The 24,291-nt window shown below is 46.8% G+C and overlaps 2 protein-coding genes across 4 annotated transcripts; one reads left to right on the top strand and one right to left on the bottom strand.

Moving 5' to 3' along the window:
- Positions 1 to 1,527: 1,527 nt before the first annotated feature.
- On the top strand, positions 1,528 to 6,705 carry TUFM (Tu translation elongation factor, mitochondrial). The gene is made up of 11 exons (XM_080977688.1): positions 1,528 to 1,633; positions 2,789 to 2,835; positions 2,996 to 3,158; positions 3,746 to 3,912; positions 4,137 to 4,241; positions 4,404 to 4,568; positions 4,674 to 4,806; positions 4,919 to 5,023; positions 5,209 to 5,360; positions 5,929 to 6,048; positions 6,236 to 6,705. Exons 1-11 carry the CDS (start codon positions 1,531 to 1,533, stop codon positions 6,407 to 6,409), a joined length of 1,434 nt encoding a protein of 477 aa, XP_080833814.1. The 5' UTR covers positions 1,528 to 1,530; the 3' UTR covers positions 6,410 to 6,705.
- Positions 6,706 to 9,233: 2,528 nt separating this feature from the next.
- Positions 9,234 to 24,291, bottom strand: ATXN2L (ataxin 2 like). 3 transcript variants are annotated; one of them, XM_080977681.1, is made up of 23 exons: positions 23,231 to 24,291; positions 21,817 to 21,853; positions 20,881 to 20,937; positions 20,126 to 20,197; positions 18,240 to 18,390; positions 18,000 to 18,124; positions 17,773 to 17,864; positions 16,157 to 16,357; positions 15,707 to 15,882; positions 15,229 to 15,333; positions 14,924 to 15,121; positions 14,579 to 14,668; positions 14,272 to 14,336; positions 13,901 to 14,166; positions 13,742 to 13,811; positions 13,104 to 13,298; positions 12,949 to 13,018; positions 12,635 to 12,822; positions 12,420 to 12,549; positions 12,200 to 12,321; positions 11,155 to 11,364; positions 9,901 to 10,081; positions 9,234 to 9,683 (listed from the first exon to the last, which is right to left on the bottom strand). In XM_080977681.1, the coding sequence occupies exons 1-23, from the start codon at positions 23,485 to 23,487 to the stop codon at positions 9,634 to 9,636; spliced, it is 3,108 nt and encodes a 1,035-aa protein (XP_080833807.1). In that variant the 5' UTR covers positions 23,488 to 24,291; the 3' UTR covers positions 9,234 to 9,633. The 3 variants fall into 3 exon arrangements, with proteins under 3 accessions (XP_080833807.1, XP_080833806.1, XP_080833808.1); XM_080977680.1 differs by having other exon boundaries at positions 13,901 to 14,172; positions 23,231 to 24,290; XM_080977682.1 differs by having other exon boundaries at positions 13,155 to 13,298; positions 13,901 to 14,172; positions 23,231 to 24,288.

The following is a 24,291-nucleotide window of genomic DNA, read 5'->3' as shown; positions in this document are numbered from 1 at the left end:
ATGGCTCAGTTGGGGTAGCAATTAGACTGAAGGTAAAATGGAAAGCGTAATGCAGGTGGTCAACAAAAGAGGTTTAAAGACTGTCTCAAGGCAAATCTTAAGAAATGTAGTATAAACACTGACAACTGGAAACACTGGCCTGCGAGCACTCCAGTTGGAGAACAACCTTTACCAAAGGTGTCATGGGCTTTGAAGACACTCGAACTTGAGATGCAAGGGAGAAGCGTGCTACAAGGAAGGCATGCTTGGCAAATCCACACCGTGATCAACTCCCGCCCGGAAACCAATGTCCCCACTGTGAAAGGACGTGTGGGTCCAGAATTGGCCTCCACAGTCACTTACAGACTCATTGTTAAAACCGTGTCAATGGAAGACAATCTTACTTGGCTATGAGTGATCACCAAAGAAAGAAGAAGGTAGTACTCAAGAGTAGTCCCATTGACATTAATGAATACTGCATGGCAAAGTTAAGTTCTTTGCTTTCAGTGGCTTTGCTCTGAGTAGAACTTAGCTGAATACCACCCAAAGTAGTAGCAACCTGGCTAGTAACTAACCCAAGTACACGTAACTGACACAATTTCCACCCTGTTTATTCCTGGGCGCTCTTCCTTCTCCTGTGCTCTTCGAAGTTTTGTTTTAGGCTGCAAATTCCTCCGGGAAGAACCTGTTTATCATCTTGCATTCTGTTCAGTGAAAAGAGCCATGCACATGGATACTGAGAGTTATCAAGCCGACAGGTAATAAAACACGCAGTGTGGTTGTAAATGCCACTTTGCTTATTTGCAGACATTCTAGTGCTATCTGAATGGTTTGAATTTCTTGCCTTTCATTTCCTCCTGCCCTCGCTGGGCACAATTCCCACTAGGCCACTCACATCTGCATTTGTCCTGCAGTTGATGTTTACGCCTCAGGTTTCTGATGGAAGAGGGATTTAGTCTATGGGAGGATGGATCAGGCTGCAGGATCAACACTGTGGTTTTGTTATGTTTTTTTTTCCAGGCAAAAGAAAGACAAGAAGTTTATGCCACAATAAATTGGTTCGTTTTTAAGGGGTCACAAGACACTATTTGTTTATGGACATGGAAGGCTCCTATATCTCCCAACGTCTTTTTGCCTGACTTCCAGGCTGCGGGTATCATTAAGTTTTCACATATTATTTTTACATTTTACAAGACATAAGACCTTAGTTAAAAAGAACAGGAATCGTTATCTTTGTTATTAGTGTCTTTCGGTGGATGGGGGCTCAGGAGAAGTAGAATTCTGCAAAGTTCTGGTTTTCTCGGTTGTTTCCTCTAGGCAGCTGCCTCTTCAGCTTTGCAGGCGAAGGAAGGCAACACCCCCCCCCAAAAAAATTAAAAATAAATAAATCAAAAGTATCCCGGAAGTCAACCTCCCATACTGAGAGAATGCAATTGTTAACTCTGCACTAACTCTATAGAGCATTCGTCGCCCGCGGCCGACGTTTCTCCACAGTTAGCGGAAGTTCTCCCTCTCCCTGCTTCTTCTCTACCCTTTCCTATCTCTAGGCAGATGGGAGAGGGGCGGGCGGGTGTGATATTACTTCCGGGAGGAGCTAAGATGGCGAGCCGCGCGCTGGTGGTGGCGCGAGGAGGGCTCGGCGGCCGTGTTGCCGGTTGGTTAAAGGGCCGCGGGGGGCGGGGGGCGGGAGGGGGAGAAGGCAGGGAGGTGGTGGGCGGCGGCGTGTCGGCTGGCGAGGGAGAGCGAAGAGGCAAGAAGCCTCTCCTTAAAGAACTCGTGCAGGAGAGACCCGTGACCTTTTGTGCTTGGCGGGCTGCTACTCGGTTCATTACGGCCTTTGCCTTAATGCCGGTCTTGGGGTCTGAGGCAGCGGCGGAGCAGCCCATCACGTCGAAGCGGGGGGAGGCGGCGTGTGGCAGGAGGAGGGCCCGGCCCTTCCTTCCCCCTGAGTGTGTGAGGCCGGCCCCTCGGTGCATCCCTCCAGGCTTCTTCCGCGGATGCTGTCTCTGCTGCTCCTCCCCCCCTGCGGCAAAGAGGCGGTTTCTCCCGGCCCCGGCGAGGTGGTTCCGCCCCTTCGCCCGCCCGAGGGGAGCTCTGATTCTCAATGGTTTAGCGTCAGGGATGAGCAGGGAGGTAGCAAAGCGTGCGGGTAGCAAACCGTTCAAGGTGGTTGAAACAAAAGAGATGGTGAGCCTCTCCAATCTGAGCGGAAAAGGGCAATAAAAGAAATAGTATGGTGCAATGGTTAGAGTTTTGTTCTGTGGCCTGATGAGAGACCAGGGTTTGAATCCCCACTGGGCCACCCCACTGGGTGACTTTGGGCCTGTCACTGTCTCTCAGCCTAACCTACCTTACAGGATCATTGTGAGGATAAAATTGGGACTAGGTACACCACTTTTAGCTCCTTAGAAGAGAAGGTGGTATATCAATGCAGCAAATTAATACATATGGTGAGTGTAAGCAAGTGTAAAGTGATGCACAATAGGGCAATAAATAAACCTGGATTTCACATATACACACGTTCTTGTATTCATTGTGTTGTATGAGCAAGGTTTCACGGAATATAGAGATCCTGCCCCCTGCCGTACAAGTCAGCATATCGGATGCTATTATTCATAATGTTTATTTTAAAAGTTCTTAAGTTCACATAAAATTACTTTTTTGCAGCTGTTGTCTCTTGAAGTTTATGGGCATAGGCAGAAGGAGGAAAATTGGGGGAGACAGGGACATCAGGATATGCAAAGATAATGTATTTGTTATAAAGTGCTGTCTTACGAAAGTGATCACCCATTTTGCTTGTGTTTTGCAGGCCTCCGTGGCTGCCTGCCTCGTTATCTGCAAGGTTTTATAGCTACGGTAAGAATTCTGGGCAGTGGTGGGCAAATTGTTTTGATTTCTTGCAAGCCACCCAGAGTGGCTGGGGCAACCCAGTCAGATGGATGATGAGGAGGAGGATGATGATTGCTGTGATATTATAGGCAGAGAGGGCTAAAATTCTGACACTCTTCTTCTGCAGCCGTCCTTGACCTGCCCAGCCTTCCATGGGCATACGTTCCTTGTTCGAAGTTTTGCAGTTGAAGCGAAGAAAGTATTTGTACGAGACAAACCGCACGTCAATGTTGGAACAATTGGGCATGTGGACCATGGGAAAACTACATTAACGGCAGCCATCACCAAAAGTGAGTGTTAGGGGTGGGGGAATGGTTATTATTATGGAAGATGAGATAGGTAGGGTGAGAACAGGCCTAGACCTGATCAAAACAGCTAATTGAAGGAAAGTCAGCTGGCAGCCAGGGAGCCAAATCAAGCCAGCAAGGGCTGACCACCCAGCCTCCAAAATAGACTCCATCCCAAAACTGCACATCATTGGGATACACCTCACCTGCTTTCTCTTGAACTCAGATACAGGCAAAGGCAATGTGAACAGCAATACCTGTGCCTTAGTTGCTCATTTCAGATGCTCACTCCCTTGCACGTGTCAGGGTGTGAGAAAATGGGCACCTTTGGTGTCCAAAGGAAGGGGCCAAACCTCAGTTGCTGTTCAGACTAGAGAAGGGAGTTCAAGAGCCCTTTAGCTCTGCCTGCTGACCTGTTCCCATACCAGCTAAGACACCGATAGTCCTTGCGGGCCTTTCAGATTTGATCAGTTGAAAACATTGCTTCTTTTCCCCCTTCTTCAAAAAATGCTACTGAGTAAGACACTAGATCAATCTTTTTTGGGGAGAAACTCAAGAACCTTGTTTACCCCTTCTGCTGTTATTTCCAGTTTTGGCAGATACTGGAAGCGCCAAGTTCAAGAAATATGAAGAAATTGATAATGCACCCGAAGAGAAGGCACGTGGGATCACCATCAATGCCTCCCATGTTGAATATTCAACAGCTAACCGCCATTATGCCCACACAGACTGCCCTGGGCATGCCGATTATGTTAAGGTATGTGTGAGGAACTGGGAATCCATGAAAGCCCTGAACACATTCATGATCCTCATCCAGAATTCCTGTTGATGGCACATGCCATTAAAAAAAAAGAATTCTTGGAGGATTTCCAAGATCTAGAAAACTTACAAGCCATATCAAACATAGGAGCCTGGTTTTTCAAAGTAGTTCACGTTTTGGAGATACCACAGCCTGACATGTTTCCCATGTCTTCTTTGTAGAACATGATCACAGGAACAGCGCCACTAGATGGCTGCATCCTCGTCGTAGCTGCAACAGATGGACAGATGCCACAGACAAGGGAGCATCTTTTGCTTGCCAAACAGGTGAGTCTGTGGTCTTGGAATGGAATAGGGTAGAGATGGTTTGGGTGACCTAGTACATACTTCTGAGAATATGATGGGTGCTTCTGTCAAGCAGGGCTGGAAGTCTTGAGAAGGGAGCAATGTACATGTGGGTCACCCTTGTTTTCTTCCCTACCACCTCAGATAGGAGTGAAGCATGTTGTAGTGTACATCAACAAAGCTGATGCAGTCGATGATGCAGAGATGTTGGAGCTGGTAGAGCTGGAGATCCGCGAGCTGCTCACAGAATTTGGCTACAATGGGGAAGAAACGCCTGTTATCTCAGGCTCCGCTCTGTGCGCCTTGGAGGTCAGTGGTGCACACACACATTTTGTCTTGAGTGTCATTCCTTAGCAGGAATTCTTCCATTGCTTAATCATTTATATCACCACCTTCCATTCCTGTTCCTTGCAGCACCGAAATCCAGAGCTGGGCTTGAACTCCATCATGAAACTGCTGGATGCAGTGGATACACACATTCCTGTGCCACAGCGGGAGCTTGATAAACCCTTCCTGCTTCCCATAGAGCATGTTCACTCCATACCAGGTACTAAGCTTCATAGGTTGCCCCAATTTGCTTTAAGGGAGATGCAGCTAGGGAGGATCCTGTAGGGCTGTCTGGCTGTCCTGTATAGCTTCATTTGACTGCTTTATTCCAGGCCGAGGCACTGTGGTAACTGGTACACTTGAGCGTGGCATTATCAAGAAAGGAGATGATTGCGAATTTGTAGGGCACAACCGGGACTTGCGCTCAGTGGTAACCGGTAAGTCCTTTAGATTTTCTGCAAGACTCGTCAACTTCCTGGTCTCCCCCTGCCTTCCAAGTTTGGTAGAACAGGGATAAAACACCTTATGTGAAAATGGCGGTCATGGCAAAGGACAGTTATGGTTGGGTGGGGGAACTCCCCAGAAAGTTTGCAAATGGTAATGGCACTCCTTTTGACTTCAGGTATTGAGATGTTCCACAAACAATTGGAACGGGCAGAGGCTGGTGATAATTTGGGCGCTTTGGTGCGGGGGCTGAAGAGAGAGGATATACGGCGGGGGATGGTTATGTGCAAGCCCGGCTCCATCAAGCCGCACCAGAAGGTCGAGGCTCAGGTAAGCAGGCAGGACAGATTTGCAAATAATTTATAAGACCTAACCTAAGGAACCTCCTCACCCACTATATCCCTGCCTGGTAACCGCGCTCCTCATACGGGGCCCTGCTGAGAGTACTGCATGGCTCAGAGGTGCACTTAACCTGCACTAGGAACTGGGCTTTTAGTTTTGCAGCTACATGAATTGGGAATCAATTAACCACCAAAATCAGGCAGGCACCTAGCAGGGTGTTTAGGCGCTTAATGAAAGTCATTTTTTGTTCAGGAAGGCTTTCCCTGAGGATGTAATCCAGTCATTTATGGAAGATCAGTGTTGTCTAATGGAAGTGGGTTTCTTTTGTTTGCATGGATGTTTTTGTTTTTAGTAAGTTGATGTTATTGCTTTTAAAGATGGTGTTTGATTCTGTTTTTATCATGACCACTGCTTCAGTGGCTTCATGCTATGAAGCAGTCTATAAATTTGTGTAATTATGATGGGACACTTTCACATTCCGTAAAATAATGGAGGTTTAATTTGGAGCTCACATTGATCGTCCAGACAAGGCAAACAAGTCACTTCTCCTTCCCAGGTTTACATCCTGAGCAAAGAAGAAGGTGGTCGTCACAAGCCCTTTGTTTCTAACTACACACCTGTTATGTTTTCTCTGACCTGGGACATGGCCTGCCGTGTAGAATTGCCTGCATCAAAGGTTTGTCTGACACTTGCTGCCCCCCTCCCCCCTTTCCAGCAGCCTCTTGCTTCCTATAAGCATTGCTGAAGTGACTTATAGAATCCACATTAGAGAATAGCTCTTGATCTGCTTTGCTTCTGATGCTTATAACTGAAAACTGGTACAACTACTGCATATCTTACAGGTCTTATTCCCTCTTCCTTAGGAAATGGTGATGCCAGGTGAAGACACCTCCATTATTTTGACATTGCGGCAGCCCATGGTTTTGGAAGAGGGGCAGAGATTCACGCTACGGGATGGACACAGAACCATTGGCACTGGAGTTGTCACAAAAACACTGTCAGTAACTGCAGAAGATAAGGCGAAGTGGGAAACTTAAGTATATTCCTCAGAAGCATGCTTGTGAGGCATTTCAGGCCACTGAACATGTAGAACACATGAAACCAGGAGTTAAGCGCATTGCAGAAAGAGGAAGGATATATGTTGAAAGCTTCACAAGCTATGAGCGGTTTCTTGGAATAAAGCCCCTTGCTGCTGAAATTATACCCTTACTAAAGTAAGTGGTTAGCCTTATCACCTTGGCTGAGGCGAGAAAAGCCTAATGTATTCTGTTCATTTCAAGGGTGGGTGGGGAGGGCAAGTTGGTTAAATAAAAGAATGGAAAGCTAATATTGAGTGCTGTTCTGTTAAGTGGTGTAATTTTTTCATGATATCCTTTGAGAGAGACATTGTTGTACTACTAAAACAAATTTAATATTAGGTAAAACTAATCTTATGGTACTGGAGGAGACTCTTGAGAGTCCCATGGACTGCAAGAAGATCAAACCTATCCATTCTTAAGGAAATCAACCCTGAGTGCTCACTGGAAGGACAGATCCTGAAGCTGAGGCTCCAATACTCTGGCCACCTCATGAGAAGAGAAGATGATGGAGGGCACAAGAAGGGGACGACAGAGGACGAGATGGTTGGACAGTGTGCTCGACAGGAGTGCCTGGCATGCTCTGGTCCATGGGGTCACTAAGAGTTGGACATGACTAAACAACAAAAAAATCTTATGTGTAGTTAATGGGTACAGGTGTCTGCTTGCAGGGGCACCGGTACTTGTTAGTTGATCTCAGATAGTTAAGAATTTGGAGCCAGGATACAGTATCAAGCCCAGAAATGCCTACTGAGCAACCCACAGGTGGCTGCACAGCTTGAATCCACAGACAGGCTTCCTGTTTCTTGTGCCCTCAAAGCCTGAATAGTCAGGCATAGGAGGCCTTATTTGTGTGAACTCCTTTAAATAACACATGGATCCTAAAGCAGAAGCGGCTCTGTACATCTTGCACTCCAGCAAGTGTGGACAGCATTACCAGGCATGGGTGGCTTAAGTGCATCTCTACAGATTATACAACACTACCTACCTACATTTTCAAATTTAGTAATATTAGTAAAAAGTAGATATATTCCCCCACATATGAAATGTACTTACTCTCCCCCTACCAACCCTTTTTGAATATTGAAGAGGACTAAATCATCCTCGTGATACGAAAATTATTACGATTGCATACCCTTTGATTTCCTGCAGTGATAGTAAGATGAGGTGGAAAACATGCCATTCTCTCCTTCACAAACATGCATATCCTTACTAGAGAAATCTTCAGCCCCAAAAGGGAAACAGAAATCCAGCTCTTAAAAAAATGTATAGGAGAGTAACTATTTGGAGTAACAACCTTAAGAACAGTACATGCATACTACGATTTGTCTTTCTAGATAGAGCTCACTGAAAGCAGCAGGGCGGGATAGTGAATGCTGCACTATCAAACTCTTTTCCACCCCACTTCTACAGCAGCCTTTAAAGATTTCAAGATGCATTGACTGCTTTCACGTTTATATGTAGTGTTTTGCCTACAGCATAAACCATTAATTGGACACCACTAGATTTATACAGAGGTAAGCAAGGTGGTAACTTGTAGAAGTTGTTGGAACCCCCAACTACCACCAGCCCCAGCCATGCCACCCTTTTGTTTCACAAACATGGTTGGTAGAGATAAAATGGCCGAGAGAAGAAATCGCTAGATTTTTATTTCATTTGTCCAAATCAGTGTATATCTTAATGCTGAAGTTGGTATTTTCGCCCTGTGTAGAGCATTCTGGCCTAGACCACAGGCTGGGGGTTGTGACTATTCCAATGTTGGTGGATTGCAATTCCCACCATTCCTTGTGTTGGCCAGAGCAGATGAGAATTAGTGTCCATTATCTGTATGGGCACCCTTAACTGCTCTAAATCTACAGGCTCTCACATTCCAGCTGTAGCATCCAGAACAATCCATGGGCAAGGTACAGCTGCTCTCACCTGGGTGAGGAAAGAGGAGGAACTAGGGCAGAACATACTGCTGGTATGTAAGCTGTATCACAGCCTGCCTGAACCTGGGGAGACAACCCATCTGCATGCCTCGCTCCCACCAGACTTTGACGCCCATTAAACAAGCAGCCCAGGCTCTCATTTCTCATGACACAGCTCAAATCAGACTCTTGACATTTAAGCTGACTCCCAGATAATAAGAGAAGAGTCCACTCCAAGGCAAAGTCCTGGAGCAGCTCAAGAAAGACCATGGCCCAACTCATGAAATTTAACAGTCCCAGGCACTGAGTATAAAGCCTGGCATTTAGCTGCTTATGGTCTCCATAAAAAATAGCAACACCAGCCACGCATACTTCATTTCTGCAACTCTTCTCAAAAAATGTCACCCACCAAGCCTGTGCTGGGGAGTAGCAACCCAATCTCGTACAACGTTTTCTGCTAAAGGCCCACAACACTACTGTCCAGCCTCCCGTTCTTTCAGACTTTATGTGCTAATTTCAATAAAAGCAATAAAAATTTTATTATTCAGATAAAAAACACTGCTAGACCATGATGTATAGTTTTTTACATTAGTGGTCCCTCCACTAAGAACCACTGCTTTAGGCTCTGCATTACACTGCCCACCCCAATTACTTGTCACTGCTGATTAGTCATTTCAGCAGCAGCAGCAGTAGGGAATGAGCAGAGCACTGCAGCCTCTGAACTGGATGGAGACTCAATCGCTTCTCCTTGGTAGAGAAGCTAAAACTCTGGGGAGATCAAAGCTGCTGCAACCACCCCAATTCTGTAGAACCATGAACAAGGGTTACTTGTTAGAAATTGGCCCTCCCCACACAGTCAACCCCAAAGCCCAACATTAGTTAGTTTAAAATTTTATTGGTTTTTTTTAACTTTTTAAATATTTTTACTTAATAAAAAGTCAAGGTTTGTCCATCTGGTCATGTCCTTGTCAAGTTAATGTGGGAAAGTGGCATTTGCTCTAAGAGCCCGAATGGAGTCATAAATAACAGAAAAGAAACCCTGCCCTTCTCCAGGCAAGGGGAAGGGGCCTTTCTCCGTCCCGCTGGCTGACAGCGCCCCATGTGGGCTTCACTAAACCAACGGAAAGGAAGGTGCTTGGCGAGGGGGGGCTGGACCGGGCCAGACTGCGCCCCTCCAGGGGCCTCTGCCATGGGCATGAGGGCTGGCCCAGGCTTGGGGCCAGCAACAGAGCCAAGGCTGGCTAGGGTCTCAGGTCACAGGGAGAAGCGTGGACATCAGTTCCCAGGGGGGTGGAATGGAAGCTGCTGGGAGGGATGAGATTGAACTGGAAAGAAAAGAAAGAGGTAGTGAGGATCACAAAGATACAAAGTCCAGAACTACCAACCCTCAACCCCACCCCTATCGCAAAAGACACAACCTATAAAACCCTAGAAATCATCCATATGTCCCTAAGCTCTTCCATACCCTGGAAGTCAGTATAGATGAGAGCCTGTTCCATTCAGTTCCCTCCCTCCTTTCCTCAGCCTCCTAGTTTGACTTACCTTGGTGGTGCCCTATATAAGTGTAGTGGGAGGGTGTGGAGGCTGAGAGGGTGGGCACACCACTCTGGGGCACACCTCCCTGCGGAGGCCCACCGTGGGTCTGCGAGGGGTGCAGCAGCATGACCTGTGGAGCTCCAGGATGAGGTGGTGGGGCAGCTGCAATTCCAGTCTGGACATGAGCCTGTGGAGAAAGCAGAAGTGATTTCAATCAGTACCTTAATAAGCAGTGGATAACTTCACACTTTACCAACAAAATTAGCAGAGAAGCCCAAATCTGTAAAGTGCAAGATCATCTCTATTTGGCAACTCATTTTAACTGATATAGCTGAAGTATTATTGGCATCCCTCTGTCTCAAGAGACAATGGAGTGTGTTTCTGGGAGCCATCCAACTGTCTTTGGGACTCCACTGCGGATTTGTGTAGGCCTAGAGTTTACTCCTGAGCTTTTTCTTCTTACAATAATATCCCACAAGGCAGCAGTGCTTTAGGATCAGAATTTTCCTTCTCCTAGGTGGCTACCTTCCCAGGTTGGTGGGCCATATCTGTCCCTCACTTCCCTCTACAGCACATGCAGAAACCGCCTTCTTGACCATTGGACCCACTATTGGTCTCATCCACTAAATATGCCAGAGCCTGTCTTTTCATGAAGGGGAAGTCCCCAACTCAACAAGAGTTTGAGGTGCATCGGCTACCCTCAACCAAAGAAGCCGTTCCCACGGTATAGCCACTGTTGCATGCTGACAGCTTCTAGGAGCCACAGGTGAGAACTGAGTGGAGGATGGCAACCAAAGTTGGCAACTACCCCAGAAGGTGCACAACATGCCCCCCACCAGAGGCACCACCTCTCCCCACTAACACTCCATACACTCTTAGGTATTATAGAGTGTTCATCAGCGCTTTTTCTAAAAAAGAGGCATAGGAACTCCATTTGGTGGCCGTTTTATGTCTGATATAAATCCTTAAGTTGTGATTCTGCATCAGATGAGTAAGAACAAGTGTGGTAGTTTCATATGACATAGCCACACTAGATCTTGTGCTGCATTCTGGATGGAAGCTAGAAGCATGGAGAGATGTGTAGTGGTTAGTGGGTTCCAAAGATAAGGTGGCACTTTTACGTCCCTTGTGTAAGTTGCACAGTGGTGTTCAGAGAGCAAGCTTATTTCATGGAGTGGTCTAGCCTCAGGCTGATGGAGGTTTGGGAGTCCCTGACACAATCAAGGCTAGACTCACCCTTCCCGGGGCAAGCACACTCACCTGGGTGACGTGGGCCATGTTGGCGTAGCTGTGCTGCAGCTGCTGGTGGGCATGGATGGCGTAGACTGCTTGCTGGGGGAAACTGCTCTGTGGCGACTGAGCACTGGGCCCTGGCGTTATAGAGGGTGGCGTAGCTGTCAGTGTGGCTGTGTGGTACAGGTTCTGCTGCTGCTGGGCACTGGCCAAATGAGGTGGCTGTCCAGCCTGGTGCTATGGCAAGAGAATACAAAAGCCACAGTTCAAGTACCAGGGGTAATGCATCACACCTACCTTCAAGATATTTTCTTCTGCCCTCTTTGCTACAGCCATAGAGAAATGTTATGCATTCTATGGAGATAGGGAGTGCCTAAGAATATGTGTGGAACAGTGGGTGCTGGGTGGCTCTCCGCTTTCCTGAAGTATATTTGCCCTTGCTATTCTATTTTCTCTTCCCACAATAAAACCTTGAGCATGTGATGAAAGATTCTACATTTGCTAATTCTTTTCTTAACCGATTCGCCGCTTAAGGCAAGGCCAGATAAGTCAATATTCCAAACACTAAAAGCAGACTCTCTGGTAAAAGTCAATTTAACTAATTCCCCCTCCCCTAAAACTTACTAATTCTGATTAAATGGAGGGGTGTAAGAAAGAAAGATAGCCAAGGCCGTTTGGCAAAGTCTCAAGACAGTTATGGGTCCCCGCCATGCTGTTTATCTGTTAGTAGCTGTTCATCCTCAAGTTGCTGAATACTATGCCTAAAACATGCAGGTGCTTTTACAGAAACCACACTGTGCTAGAAGACTTGGGCCCCTCAAAGGTATAAATTAGCAAGTAAAGATGTGATAGTCTATTCCTGGGACTCCACACACACAGCAGCTCTAAGACTTCAGTTGAGACAAGAAATGGTAACAACTTCACTCCTAATGTAGGACTACCCCTTTCTGAGCTAGCCTAGAATTTCCAGACTGGAACTTAAAGGGTCACCCCAGCACTAATCTCTTAACACAAAATCAAACTGTGCAAGTCGCAAGAGCAAACAAGCATCAAGTGCCTCCCACACTAGTACCTGCACAGGGCTGGGGGCGGCATGTTGCGCTTGCTGTTGGTTGCCCGTGGGTGTGGTAGCTGGTTGAGGCTGATGCGGATGCAGCTGTGTGGCATGGTGGGGATACGACTGATGCACTGTGGCTGGGGAGAGAAGCAGCAAGCAGTGGTCAACAATGCAAGGGGGGAGGGAGGAAGAGAAGCTCAGAACAGACATGTCTTCAGGCTCTGTACAAACTCACCATAAAGAGCCTGGGGCGTAGGTTGCTCTGCCTGGGGATACTGGGGAGTAGACGATGAAACAATAGCCTGGGGATGGTTGCCAGAAGTCATCATACGTGGGTTGCTCTGCAGCATGGGGGCAAATACAGGCTGGAGAGAAGAACATGAATTAGATAGTGTGGGGCACAAAGGTCAGCGCAGTTAGCTTCTCTACTGAAGTACACATTATACCCACCTGCGAGGGGTAGTGTGCCATGGGCTGCATCATAGTTGGCTGTCCTGTGAACTGCTGGGGGTTGTAGGAGATATATGAGGAATACGGAGTGGCAGCCATCAGAGGGGGCCCTGCGGCTGCTGCTGCCTGCATAATGGGAGGGGCTGAGGTGGGCTGATGCTGGTCTGAACGCTGTGGGGGCAGAGAGCCTGTGCAGAAAGAAAATTCATGTAGGGAAGCCAGTTCAAATCTGCACACCCAACCAAACTGCACAGCAGGTATACATTCCAGCCAACGTTCACCATGGCTCCTTAATCAACCTTTAACCCTCTTACCTTTAGCTCTATATTTGCTCTGCTGTCCAGGCACAGAGTTAGAAACAGGGTAAGGGTACATCTGGGGTGCCTGCAAAGGACACGGGACATGCCAATTAATTCTAACACTAGCCTCCGCAATAATTTCAAAAGGAACCAATGATTATGCAGCTCACCCTTCTATCCAAAGGCAGGACCATCCACACATCATTCCACCCCCTTCTCACCTGCACAGCTGGGCCCATATGGATCTGTGGGATGTAAGAGATGTATTGTGGGCTGTACATGCCACTTTGCCCTGTAATCACTGGGATGGAGGGTGTAGAGTGGGTGCGTGGTCCTGGCGATGTGGGTGTGCTCGTTGACTTGTTCTGTACAGATAGGAGGAAGTAATCAGAGATTAAATAAGCACCTATGAACACAGAGAAACTAACAGAACGTAGAGCAAGCGTGTGAAGACTTCAGAAACAAGTCATTTTTGAGGGGGTAAAGAACTCATCTAAGATCATCTAACCAGAGCCTAGTGCGGAAGCCATACACTCGGAATTCCAACTCCAATTACTCCAAGTTCTCTTTCATTTAAGAGCTATAATGGAGGGACCATTTTGCTGCTGCTGAAGCTATTGTTAAACAACTAGGAGTAAAAAAGCCTTACCCATCTACTGACAATCATCTCCTGGTAGCTGCTGGAGCCTATAGGATTTTGAGCTAAGCTGACAAAGTATGACCATTTCTACTGCAGCACACAGATACACACCCTCCTCCCTCCCATGCAAGCACACTAACCACAGAGCTAGTTTCCCAGATTACACACCACAGACAGGAGAGTCTTTGAAGGATTGAACTCCTTTGCATTTGGGTTCAGGGTAGACTTCTTCACCTGCCTGGAGAAAAGTACAACAGAAATTACAAAGAAGTCCACAAGAAATGTAGAGCAAAAACTCATCTGCTGTGGTTACCACCACTAACTCACTCTGAGACAGGACCATCCTCCTTGTCATCTGCGTCACCTTTGCCTAGAGGACTAGCAGTCTGGGTCTGGCGTTCCATGCCTTCACAGGGGCCTTTTTCCTCCTTGTTGTTGCTTTCAGACAGCTCTACGTTGGGCTTGGGGGATTCATCAGGTACCTCACATGTGCCCCCTGCTCCAACCAAGGCCTCCAGGGGCTTGTCCTTCACCTTTCCTTCAAGAGGCTCCTTGGTCCGGAAATCCAGTGTGGCCTCTGGGGAGGGGCTGGGCTGCAGCTTGGAGAAAGTAGACAGGGAGTAAGCAACGGTGCCAGAAACACATTAATGCTCTGCCCCACAAAGTACACTGATGGGAGAAAAGGAGAACATTCTCACCTTAAACTGGGCCCCAAATTTCCGTAGCTCCTCTAGCTGATTTCTCTTCTGCTCATTTTGGAGACCTAAAGCAGGGTAAGTGTCAAAACAATTACATAACAAAGGATTTAGAACTCCAATCCCAAAACCTTGAAAAGTATTTGTGGAATTAGCTACTGTTCAGGAACTGCTGCATGAATGCCAGACATTTTCTTACTAATATTTGTAGTTTTATAATATTAAAAGTAGAAAATATAAATCACCTGCAGAACCCAAGGTTTCAAAAGAGAAGTGAGCAGAGAACTCAAAAAGTTCAGAAGACACAAACCTTTGCTTGCCTGTTTGACCAAATCTGAGGGGCCCATAACCTCCAAGGTCCTGCTGGGTTCTTTGGTGGCAGAGTTAGGCACCTCTTTAACTAGGAATGAAACAGAGAATCCAGAAGTGAGCCTTAAAGTGAGAAAAGTCTTCTATGTAAGAATCTTCAGCAACTACTCCTGCTCATTTTCTTAAGGTGAGGAGCCTGGCTTCATCTTTTGTCTTAAGCTCCTTCAGTTGATCAAATTCTCGAGAGATTTGATAAACTATCTAATTCATTAGGAGAGAAGATGCCTAGGTCCATTCCGTGCTAGGAATGGACCAGACTAGCTTCACCTCCAGTGTGATTCCTTACCCTCAACAGCAGCTACAGGGGCAGATACTGGAACCTTGGGTGAAGGCGGGGTTGGGGAAGCACTAGACTCCATAGTAGGCCTCAATTCAGAGGGCGATGCAGGAGCAGCAGGGACTGTTGATCCCACTGGGGGATCCTGGGAAGAGACTGGCACAGTTGAGGCAGACTTAGGAGAACGTGGAGCATAGAGGCGACCCACTGTGTAAGAAAAGCAAAGTTATTAGATGCAAGCAACATCACACCCAGCACAGGTGTTTACTGAGGGTCATGGGGAAATTCCACTTTAATTCCACTGCCCGCTCTACCTGAAGAAGTTGCAGCTGAGACTTCCATGGGTCGACTGGAAGGGGAAGACATGCTCTTAGCTCCTCGGATGGGTCGCTGAGACTTTGGAGACATTCTGGATGGACCTAGAAGAAGGGAACCACAGAAGCAGGTGAAGAGGCCATGCAGGCACACCAAGTGGTCCTTTGCTATCTTCAGTTTTCTACTGCTGGAAAGTGGGAGAAATTGCAGTATTTATCGCAACCTAACACCATCATGGGTGTCTCAAAGGGAAAGTCATGCCCCAAAATTAAAAGAACACTGAATATAATTCCCCCCCCCCGCCCCGAAAACCAACATAGGAGGAAATTCCACAGCCACCTGTGGGAGCTTAATCAACTAATTCAACCACCTGTGGGAGCTTAATCAACTAATTCAACAGACATTTAAATCCTTTAGAAGTAACTGCACCAATCTATTCAAATTTCCACATTCTAAGTTTGGGAAAGTAAGCCTCACCTCCATTGATGCCTCGCTGCTCTGGAATGGAGCCAGTGTTGCCTTCTGAGTGGTGTGCACTTCCACGGGGTGGTAGAGACCCCATACCTGGCCTCCCACCCCGAGAACTGCTGCAGCGTACACCTCCTCTTGAGCCTTCTCTGACACGCTGGGGAAGGGGTATGTACTTGCCCTCTCTACAATGAAAGAAAATATTGTGGTAGCATAATTCCTGGTACCTTGCTTGGAGTGAAAGCAAGAAGGGAAAATGGACAAGATGCCTTCAAGGCAAGTAGGCTGTCAGCCCCCACGTGTATGAGATGAGTAAGTTCTCAGGTACCAACCTTTAAAAGTGGATGTCAACATTGTTCTTTCCTCCCAAGAGATGCAGTGGAAACCCAACTTGCCTTATGTCAATTAAGGGATTTTGCTGCTGGGTCAAAACCAGCCTATAATTCTCACACTTCTCACCTGGATGCCAGACTGGGGCTGTCCCTTCCCGACACTTGTCTTTGCACAGAGCTGTGCTTCTCCTCTTCTGTGCGTCCATCGTCGTTTTCCATAGCAATGCGCAGTCGGTACTGCGGGCTCGATTCAATCTCCCGAGCCAGCTGGGCAGCCCTTGCTTCTCGCTGCCGGAATTCCTCTGAGTTATCCTTTTCAAGAGGGACACTACCATGCACAGATGGTACAGTGAAGAAGAATAAGCAGGGAGACAAAACAAACACGCTCTACCAATCACACATAGACACAAGCCTGTTGCCCTCAAAGGAACAGAACCACCCAAGCTCCACTTTGGAGAAATATATTCTAGCAGTTCAAGTCCTTTGCCTGGCCTATAAAGGGATTGAAAGCTTCAGATGCTACTGTAACCAAACTTTCATCAACATCGATTTCCCAGACAAACATGCACATGGAAATTAATTCTAACTGAAGAAGGAAAAAGAAAGCTTTCTTTAATACAGTGTATGAACAGTGAATGTCAAGGGCTAAAAATGAAAATGTAGCAGCATAAACAAGAAAGATTAACTTTACAAACTTTGAACATTTAAGAATTTTAGAGGTGGCAAAGTTCCAAGAAACACATTACATTTTTAGAATTCACTAGCAGACTATGGATTGACAAGTTTTATAACAGTGGAAAAATAAAAGCCACCCACAAACTGGGGTTTTTTGGGGGGGAGGGGAGATGTGAGCATTAGGAGAGCCTGGTACATCTGTACAGTAGATTTTAGGGCAAGAGAAACCTGGATATCTGGTATGCTTGGTATTCAAGCTACATGCCCATGCAAATGCAGATGCAGATATCCCTAAGTAATTAAACCTTACATACAAGCCCTGGCATCATTTGCATCATGGTACTCTACCCTCACAAGACCAAACGTTATATAGCTTATAAGCAATAAATACAGTAAATTCCAGCCTGCTCCATCACTCCAGGGTGGGTTAACATTTGCCACATTTAAGCTTGAGATCATCTCCTGAGAGTTTAACCCTGCCTAGCAAAATAAAACAAAAAACCCAACCTCATTAATCCTTCATTGCTTTTGACTGATGCTCAGGTTTCTTGGTTTCTCTAGAAAGCCACCAATAACTATTGATGATTAAGGTAAGGGTGTGGGTGTGAATGAGAAAGACAAACACAGGTCTGGTAGCCAAGACCGTTTCAGGGTTCAAAAAGGTCAGCACTCAGTCCACTGCTCTTTTGCCTGTTACTTTTCACCAGCTGGTCAATGACTTGTAGGGGCTGACAATAACTGCTCGCTCTCGGGGGCTAAATAGGCAACTGACTAACCTGGGACCTCCCCTGCACTGGAGCTGCACTCTTTAGTCTAGGGCCTCCAGAATGATTTATCCTAAATAGCCATACCATCTACATCATGTCCTGCAGGGGCAGCCTTTGTGCACCCTGTAGATGTTGCTTGACTCTGGCTCCTATCAGCCTCAGGCAACATGACTAATAGTTAGGAATGCTGGGAGCTGTAATCCAGCATCTGGAGGATACACTGACAACCCTGATATATTGCTTCAAATCCTTCCTCCCCTGCACCCCTCAGTACAGAAATGACTGAAAAGTGTTAACTCACGTATAAGAGGAGAGGCTGCTATCATAGGTGGTTTTTATACCATAATTTTCTTCATTGAACTTGAACATCTCATTTGGGTCCCAGCCATTAGACTAAAATGAAAGACAAAGCAATCATTTAAACAGTGAGGTACCTTTGTCAAAAGAACAGCTTAGCAAGGCATCAGACCCACAGCACCAGCCCCAAGCATTCGTCTTTTGCTGCTTCACCCAGTTCAGAACACTTGCCATGTCAGAATCCAAGTCATAATCATCACTGTTGCTGTCTCCTCCTTCCCAGCGCTGTAGCACCTTCTCTTTATGCTCCCCATTCACCTTGGAATTCATGGCGATGGCAGAATCTGTGAACTTATCTAGGACAGAGAGCAGAGGGAAAGGTCATAATGGAAAAGATCCAAGCTCTCCCACCCCCTGCCAAGTCCAGATAACACACCAGACCTCAACCCTGCTGTCTTGAGGCTGTATTACCTTTGGTGGCATAGTTGAAGTCAACATTGTGGAAGTGAACCAACATAACATCAGTAGGTTTGAAAACCATGGTGTCCACAATATCCTCTCTCCTGGGCCCTACTGCCTGGTCAGGTACCATCCTGTGCACAGCATCCACAGCAAGCTCGAACTGCAAACACAATCCCTGTTAACATATATTATCACACATCCCTACCCACACAGAGCTAGCTGAAACTGGAAGAATACCCGTATTTCATGACATCAAGTGGCCCACTGAGAACTATCAAGTGGCCCACTGAGAACTATCTAATATCAGGCTCCATCCTTGCATTCTCAAACAAGCAAGGTGCTAGGCCTTTTTGTGAGAGGTGACACACACAGGATTTTATCTTGTATTCTATTTCTGATCTTTAGATGAGTGCGTCCATACTTATGTAGCCAAAACAGTAACACTCAAGCGGGAGGTGTCTGCAGACTTAGGGGAACCTTAAAGATTCAATAATTTTAAAGGACTTCAGAAAAATTCCTACGGGGGGACTGCAAACAGCCCAGTGAGGGCTGCTCAGGAAGCCAGATGGGAAAAAGAAATGAGGCAGCTGGAAAATGAGAAAGGAACAGCACAAGCAGAAAATGGGTAGAGCGTGCTTCTCATTGTCTGCATACGTGATGCCATTTCTTTTACCAATGAATTTTTATACTACTTTTCAGCACAATCACAAGTGATGTACATAAAATACAAAATATAATCAATTAAAACCAATTCTTATAAAAGACTTAAAAATGACTTCATCCATTGTAACTCTAAAAAATTATGAAAGAGATAGACCTTCACTTGCTGCCAAAACAAATGTACTGTAGAGAAAAGGCACATCTCGTTTCACACCATGTTTATATTTTGAAATGTCCCCAGGAACAGAAGAGCTGTCCACAAAAATCAACAGAAAAACCAATGATTTTAATGCAGCTAGCATCTGGCACCAATGTGTCCACACATGGCACACTCAAAAAAGGTAGCAGCAAAAAGAAAAAAAGCCTTCTCTTTCTAGATCAGCTCTTACTTAGTGTGATTTTAAAAAAAACCAAAACCCTGCTAAAGGAAGTCTCAAAGCAAATAAGCTTCATGATCCATTGACTTGCTTGGAGTGGTTGCATTTTCTTTTTGTCCCAAAATAAAAGAACGTAAGAAATGTCTCCTGGATCTAGGTCACTTGCCCATCTAACCGAGCATCCTGTGGCCAACCAGATGCCTCTCAGAAGGCCACAACCTAGACATCAGCACAACACTCTGTCCACCTGCCATTCCCAGCAACTGGTATTGAGAGACATGATGCCTCAACAATGGAGGTAGTACATAGCCTTATCCTCCATGAATCTGTCTAATCATGCTTTAATGCCTCTCAAGTTAGATGGGTGCCAGTGTTAGGAGAATGAGAGAAAAACTTTTCTCTATCCACTTTCTCTGTCCCATGCATAATTTTGTAAACTTCTATCACATCACTGCTTACTCGCCTTTTCTCTAAACTAAAACTCCCTAACTCTGTAACCTAGCCTCATAGCTGCTCCATCCCCTTACCATTTTCTGAACCTGTCCCAACTCTACAAGACCCTTTTAGAGGTGAGACAACCAGAATGATACACAGTATCACAAATGCAGAACAATGTGGCTGAAAGTGAAGAAAGTGTCATGCTATCGCTAGTGAAGTAACAACCATGTTACACGTAAGAAAAATTAAAGCAGGGACCTCGTCTTTAATGCTAACTTGCTGAAATGTGCATACCACAGATGCATTGAAACCATTGGTGGTGAGGCCCTACTTGTTCTAATACAAAGACGGCAGAGAAAAATCCTTTTCATACTCAAACCTACTTTCAAACACTCTAGGAAAGCAAAACCAAGCACTCACCTTGGAGCTCAAGGTTTTAAAGATCCCCTCAAATGTGTTTCCATTTTTCACCTTCACATCACATGTGGACCCCTGTCAAGAGAAAAAGGCAGAAATAACACTAAGAAAGAGTGAATGACATTTCAAGTTATAAACTGAAGCCCCTCTAACTCAATCCAATCAACAACTTTTTTCAAGAACTATGCCACCAAAAGGAAGAGGAAGAAAATATATCTATTAGCATTCCTTTTTCTTTTTTTGGGGGGGGGGGATGGTACTAGAACCAATAATTTGGACTGTATCACCAGTATCGATCATATCAGGGCTAACAGCAATCATCACAACCTGCATGTGGCTTCAGGTAAAAGATCATAGAATTGTAGTGTTGGAAGGGACCCACAAGAGTCATCTAGTCCAACCCTTGCAATTCAGGAATCTTCTGCCCAATGTGGGGCTCAAATCCACGACCCTGAAATTAAGAGACTCATGCTCTTCTCTAGCGTCCTCTTCTTACAGTGACCATGTCTCATATTCACAAAACCATCTGGAAACAAACCTAAGTAAAACCACTGGGAAAGGAATGAATAGGTAGCACACAATGTGAACAGGAAGGTACAACAAACAGTAAGTAAGGTGCTTATCCTGCAAGGCTCACCAAACCAAGTGATGGGACTGGGGGGAAATGCCACAAGAATCACCCTTTACTGCAGAACCATCCACCTGCATATTGACACTTCAAATCCTACACCCTCCTAGCTTCTCTCTTGGAGACTCACCACAACTGCTGTGAGGAAGTGCAGCATTCGGGAATTGTTATAGACACCCTCAAAAACCTGGTGATAGATAGAGAGGAAAGACAGACAAGGTTTATTGGAAAGTTTATAATGCTATATTGCCCTCTGTCACTTCCAAGTATTAGGTATGCAGCTTCAGGAATGACAAATGGTTAATTTAACAATACTAACCTTAGGGTTAAATAACTATTGAATCACCTGCTTCCTTCATAAGCTCAAGCTAGTTTTAGGACCTTAAGCAGGGAACTGGGGAATCGTAAGATAATGGTGCCCCATATCCACTTTGGTCAGAGAGCATGAAGTAGAAAAGACCAATTGTATCAGAAATTTCCTGCCAGGTAGGGAGTGCTCAAATACTGCTGTGGGCCCCAGACACAAACCACATGGTTTATTTGGTGTCACATTTCAGTTTTTGTGCCTCCCACTGACATAACTGTAGTGTCCCTAGTGAACTTGAAAACTCAGAAAAGAGAAGATCTTCCACTAGTAACCAGTTATGAGTTGGCCTCCTTTGCACCTAGATGCAAAATAATAGTGCTCTAAAACACTACAGGAAACCCAGCCTGAAATATGCCAACTGACCTCAAGTTCTCACTACATGAAATTGTTCTTATTTGTGAAAGTTTAAGATTCTTAGAAAAAGGTATCATGCAGAAGAAGCTATAACTAATGGAAGAGGTCCCCCCCCCCTCCTTTTTGGCCATATAGGAAGACTCTTAAATCTTGTTTTTGGGATACCTTTTTAGCCACAGAAATTTCGGCCTGGAGAAACATTCATTCAGACATCCCAACAACTAATACAACACAGCTACTTAGGTCTCAGATGTCATCTAGTAGTTACCCAAATCACATAAATCAGGAATCCCAAAGTACAACAATTGTCTTACGGCCCTGGAAGGCTTAGCTCCTTGTACTTACGGGAGACTGCGGAGGTCCTTTGCCTGTGCTCTGGCCCCTGAAAATGAATCAGGCACAAGGGTAACTCACAGGAAAGTGATGTGAACCCCCACCAAATATAAACAGTGTTCAGATCAACAGGCCACCTTTGATGCATCAGATCATTATAAAATTGTTTTATGATACACTAGTAAGAAACCAATATTTTGATAAAGAGAAGGAAATAAGGACTTTTTCATTAGCTAACAAAATCTCTTCAGAAAAACTGGTGGTGTGTATATTATAAGAAAAATTACTCTCAGCTGGCAAGTAAAAGACTACACACCAATGAGATGGAAGTATATACTGCCCCATAAATCCTTCCCCTGACTATCTAGTCAAGAATCCTGACACAATCCTTGTGCGGAAAAGGTTCCCTGCAGCTCTACCTCATACATCCAAACTTTTTAAGACCAAATATTTCATGGTAGTTGAAATAATAGCAACAGTGACAACTATATGGTAAAGAGAATCTGTGCTGTATGGTGCCCTGCTCTTAAGAACCAAAATATGAAAAGCAGGAAAACATCCATCTAACTTGTTCAGTTTTTCAAAACGATGTTATGACCAATGGTTTGTGGTTTTCTAGCCCTCATCTTCCTCATACCAGAGGTACTCCTCTGTTTGTTATTACTGCAAATATGGACACTGTCTTGAATAACATGATTGAACATAAAGAAGGAAAAAACCAGACTGATGACTATCTCAACAAAGCCTTTTTAGTTCACTATTCTACTATACTGGAACCATTTTTTTTGGCCAACGTCCATTACTCATCCTTAGAAGTGGTTTATGGCTAATAAAAAAGAAATGACATAACTAAATAAGGGTGCAAAGTAAGTGCAAACCACCATAGCACACTTAATAAGGAGCCTGTTGCATTGGGATCAAGGGACTTATTCCTGAGTGCACATGGTTTGCATGTGGTACTTCAACAAAATCCCACCCATACCTACTCATAAATTAAATCCCACCAAATCAACTCCCAACGCCTACAAAAGTGGGCCAGCTCAAGAGTATGAGGGCCCTCACACCTCATCTTCCCTCTTCCATCCCACCAGGAAAAATACCTAAAGCATCATCCCTAAGAAACTATTACGATCCCTTTTTTTAAACCACACAGGCCAACTGGGATGCGCCCCCGCACCATTTTAGCAAAGGGCGCACACTGGGCAATGCAACGTCGAATCGGTGGTTCAGGACTTAGGCTTCGCTTATCAGAGCCACACACGCTCCCCGCGCCGGGCCAAGTCCTCCTTTCAACCCTTGGGAGCGGGAGCGCGCGGAGGGGAGCGGGAGCGCGCGCGGTTCCTTATTTCTGTCCCCTCCGCCCCTTCTCTCCCCCCCCCCCACTTCCCCGGATGTAAAGTCGGTTTTCGTTTCTCGGTCCACGTACCTTGTGCCGCTTCCTCCCGGGGGGCCTCCCCCTCCGCTACCGGGGGGCGCCACCGTCGCTGCTCTGGCTCCTCCCGTAGCCCCGGGGCTGAGGCTGCCGTTGGGGCTGGCGGGGGTCGGGTTGGCCTTGCGCGAGGCGGCGGCTGCAGCGGCTACCGCGGTGGCCGGGGGAGGCGGCGTCGGCGTGGTGGGCGGCGGGGGAGCCGAGGCGGGAGAGCCAGGTTGAGGAGAGGGCGGCGGGAGCGGCTGCTTCAACATGGCGGTGGCGCTTGGCGGCGGCGAAAAAGGGCCGGACGCCGCAGGCTCAACCCCCCTGTCAGAGCACGCGCTCGCGCGAGGCCGTTGGGCGAGAGGGGAGGCGGCGTCGGAGAGGAAGCCGAGAGTCAAAGGGCCCCCTCCCTCCACGGCAAGCGCGCACGCGCTTCTCAGGGCGCCGCTTTGGCGCAGCCTGACGAGGGGGAAAGGAAAGAGAAAAAGACTGGGGCGGGTGAAGAAAAGGGACGCAAACCGGTCCACCGGCTGAGGCGAGGGAGGGAGGGCCTGCGGCCGCCTCAGAACTAAGCCGCCTCCGCCGCGCGCTCCTGTTGCTGGCCCGGAAGGGGAAACGGGCAGGCAGGGAGGCCTGCGGTCGCGGAAAGGGGGAGGGGGGAGAGAGAGACACACACACAAACGACAGCGAGGGAGAGGGGCAGAATAAAAACCGCCTTCCGCTCCGCGCGCGCGCTTCGCGTCGCCTTGTGCGTGTGGCCGGCCTGCCTGTTTGCCCTGCGCGCGCCGCAGCGAACAAAATGGGGCGGAGAGAGGTCCTTCCTCGCTGTGGCCGAAACGAGTCCCTCAGGAGGCGCGCGCTCTTATTGGCTGCCTAGCCCTTTCGCGGTCTCGCGCATCCAACGGGAAGGGGCGGGGGGCGAGGAGGAGGAGGACGAGGCGGCGAAGGAAAGAAGTTAAAAGTCCCGAGCGCTCGAGCCAATCAAGAGGCAGCGCTTCGGAGCGTAAAGGCCGCGAGGCGAATCTCCCAGCCTAGGCGGAGGGGGAAGAGCGGGGCTGGGGGGGAAGGAAGGA

The sequence above is a fragment of the Podarcis pityusensis genome (assembly GCF_964106645.2).
Source record: "Podarcis pityusensis genome assembly, chromosome: 13".
Classification (NCBI taxonomy): Eukaryota; Metazoa; Chordata; class Lepidosauria; order Squamata; family Lacertidae; genus Podarcis; species Podarcis pityusensis.
Note: the sequence above shows the minus strand (reverse complement) of the source record. Positions and strands in the feature narration are given on the sequence as shown.

Coding starts and splice junctions, on each gene's coding strand:
- TUFM (XM_080977688.1), top strand. CDS start 1,531: ATGGGAGAGGGGCGGGCGGGTGTGATATTACTTCCGGGAGGAGCTAAG. Junction 3,159..3,745: donor AACGGCAGCCATCACCAAAA/GTGAGTGTTAGG, acceptor TGTTATTTCCAG/TTTTGGCAGATACTGGAAGC. Junction 4,807..4,918: donor GCATGTTCACTCCATACCAG/GTACTAAGCTTC, acceptor GCTTTATTCCAG/GCCGAGGCACTGTGGTAACT.
- ATXN2L (XM_080977680.1), bottom strand. CDS start 23,487: ATGTTGAAGCAGCCGCTCCCGCCGCCCTCTCCTCAACCTGGCTCTCCC. Junction 16,358..17,772: donor AGCAGCCTCTCCTCTTATAC/GTGAGTTAACAC, acceptor TGTGCATGGTAG/TGTCCCTCTTGAAAAGGATA. Junction 14,337..14,578: donor GGTCAAACAGGCAAGCAAAG/GTTTGTGTCTTC, acceptor ACCCTGCTTTAG/GTCTCCAAAATGAGCAGAAG.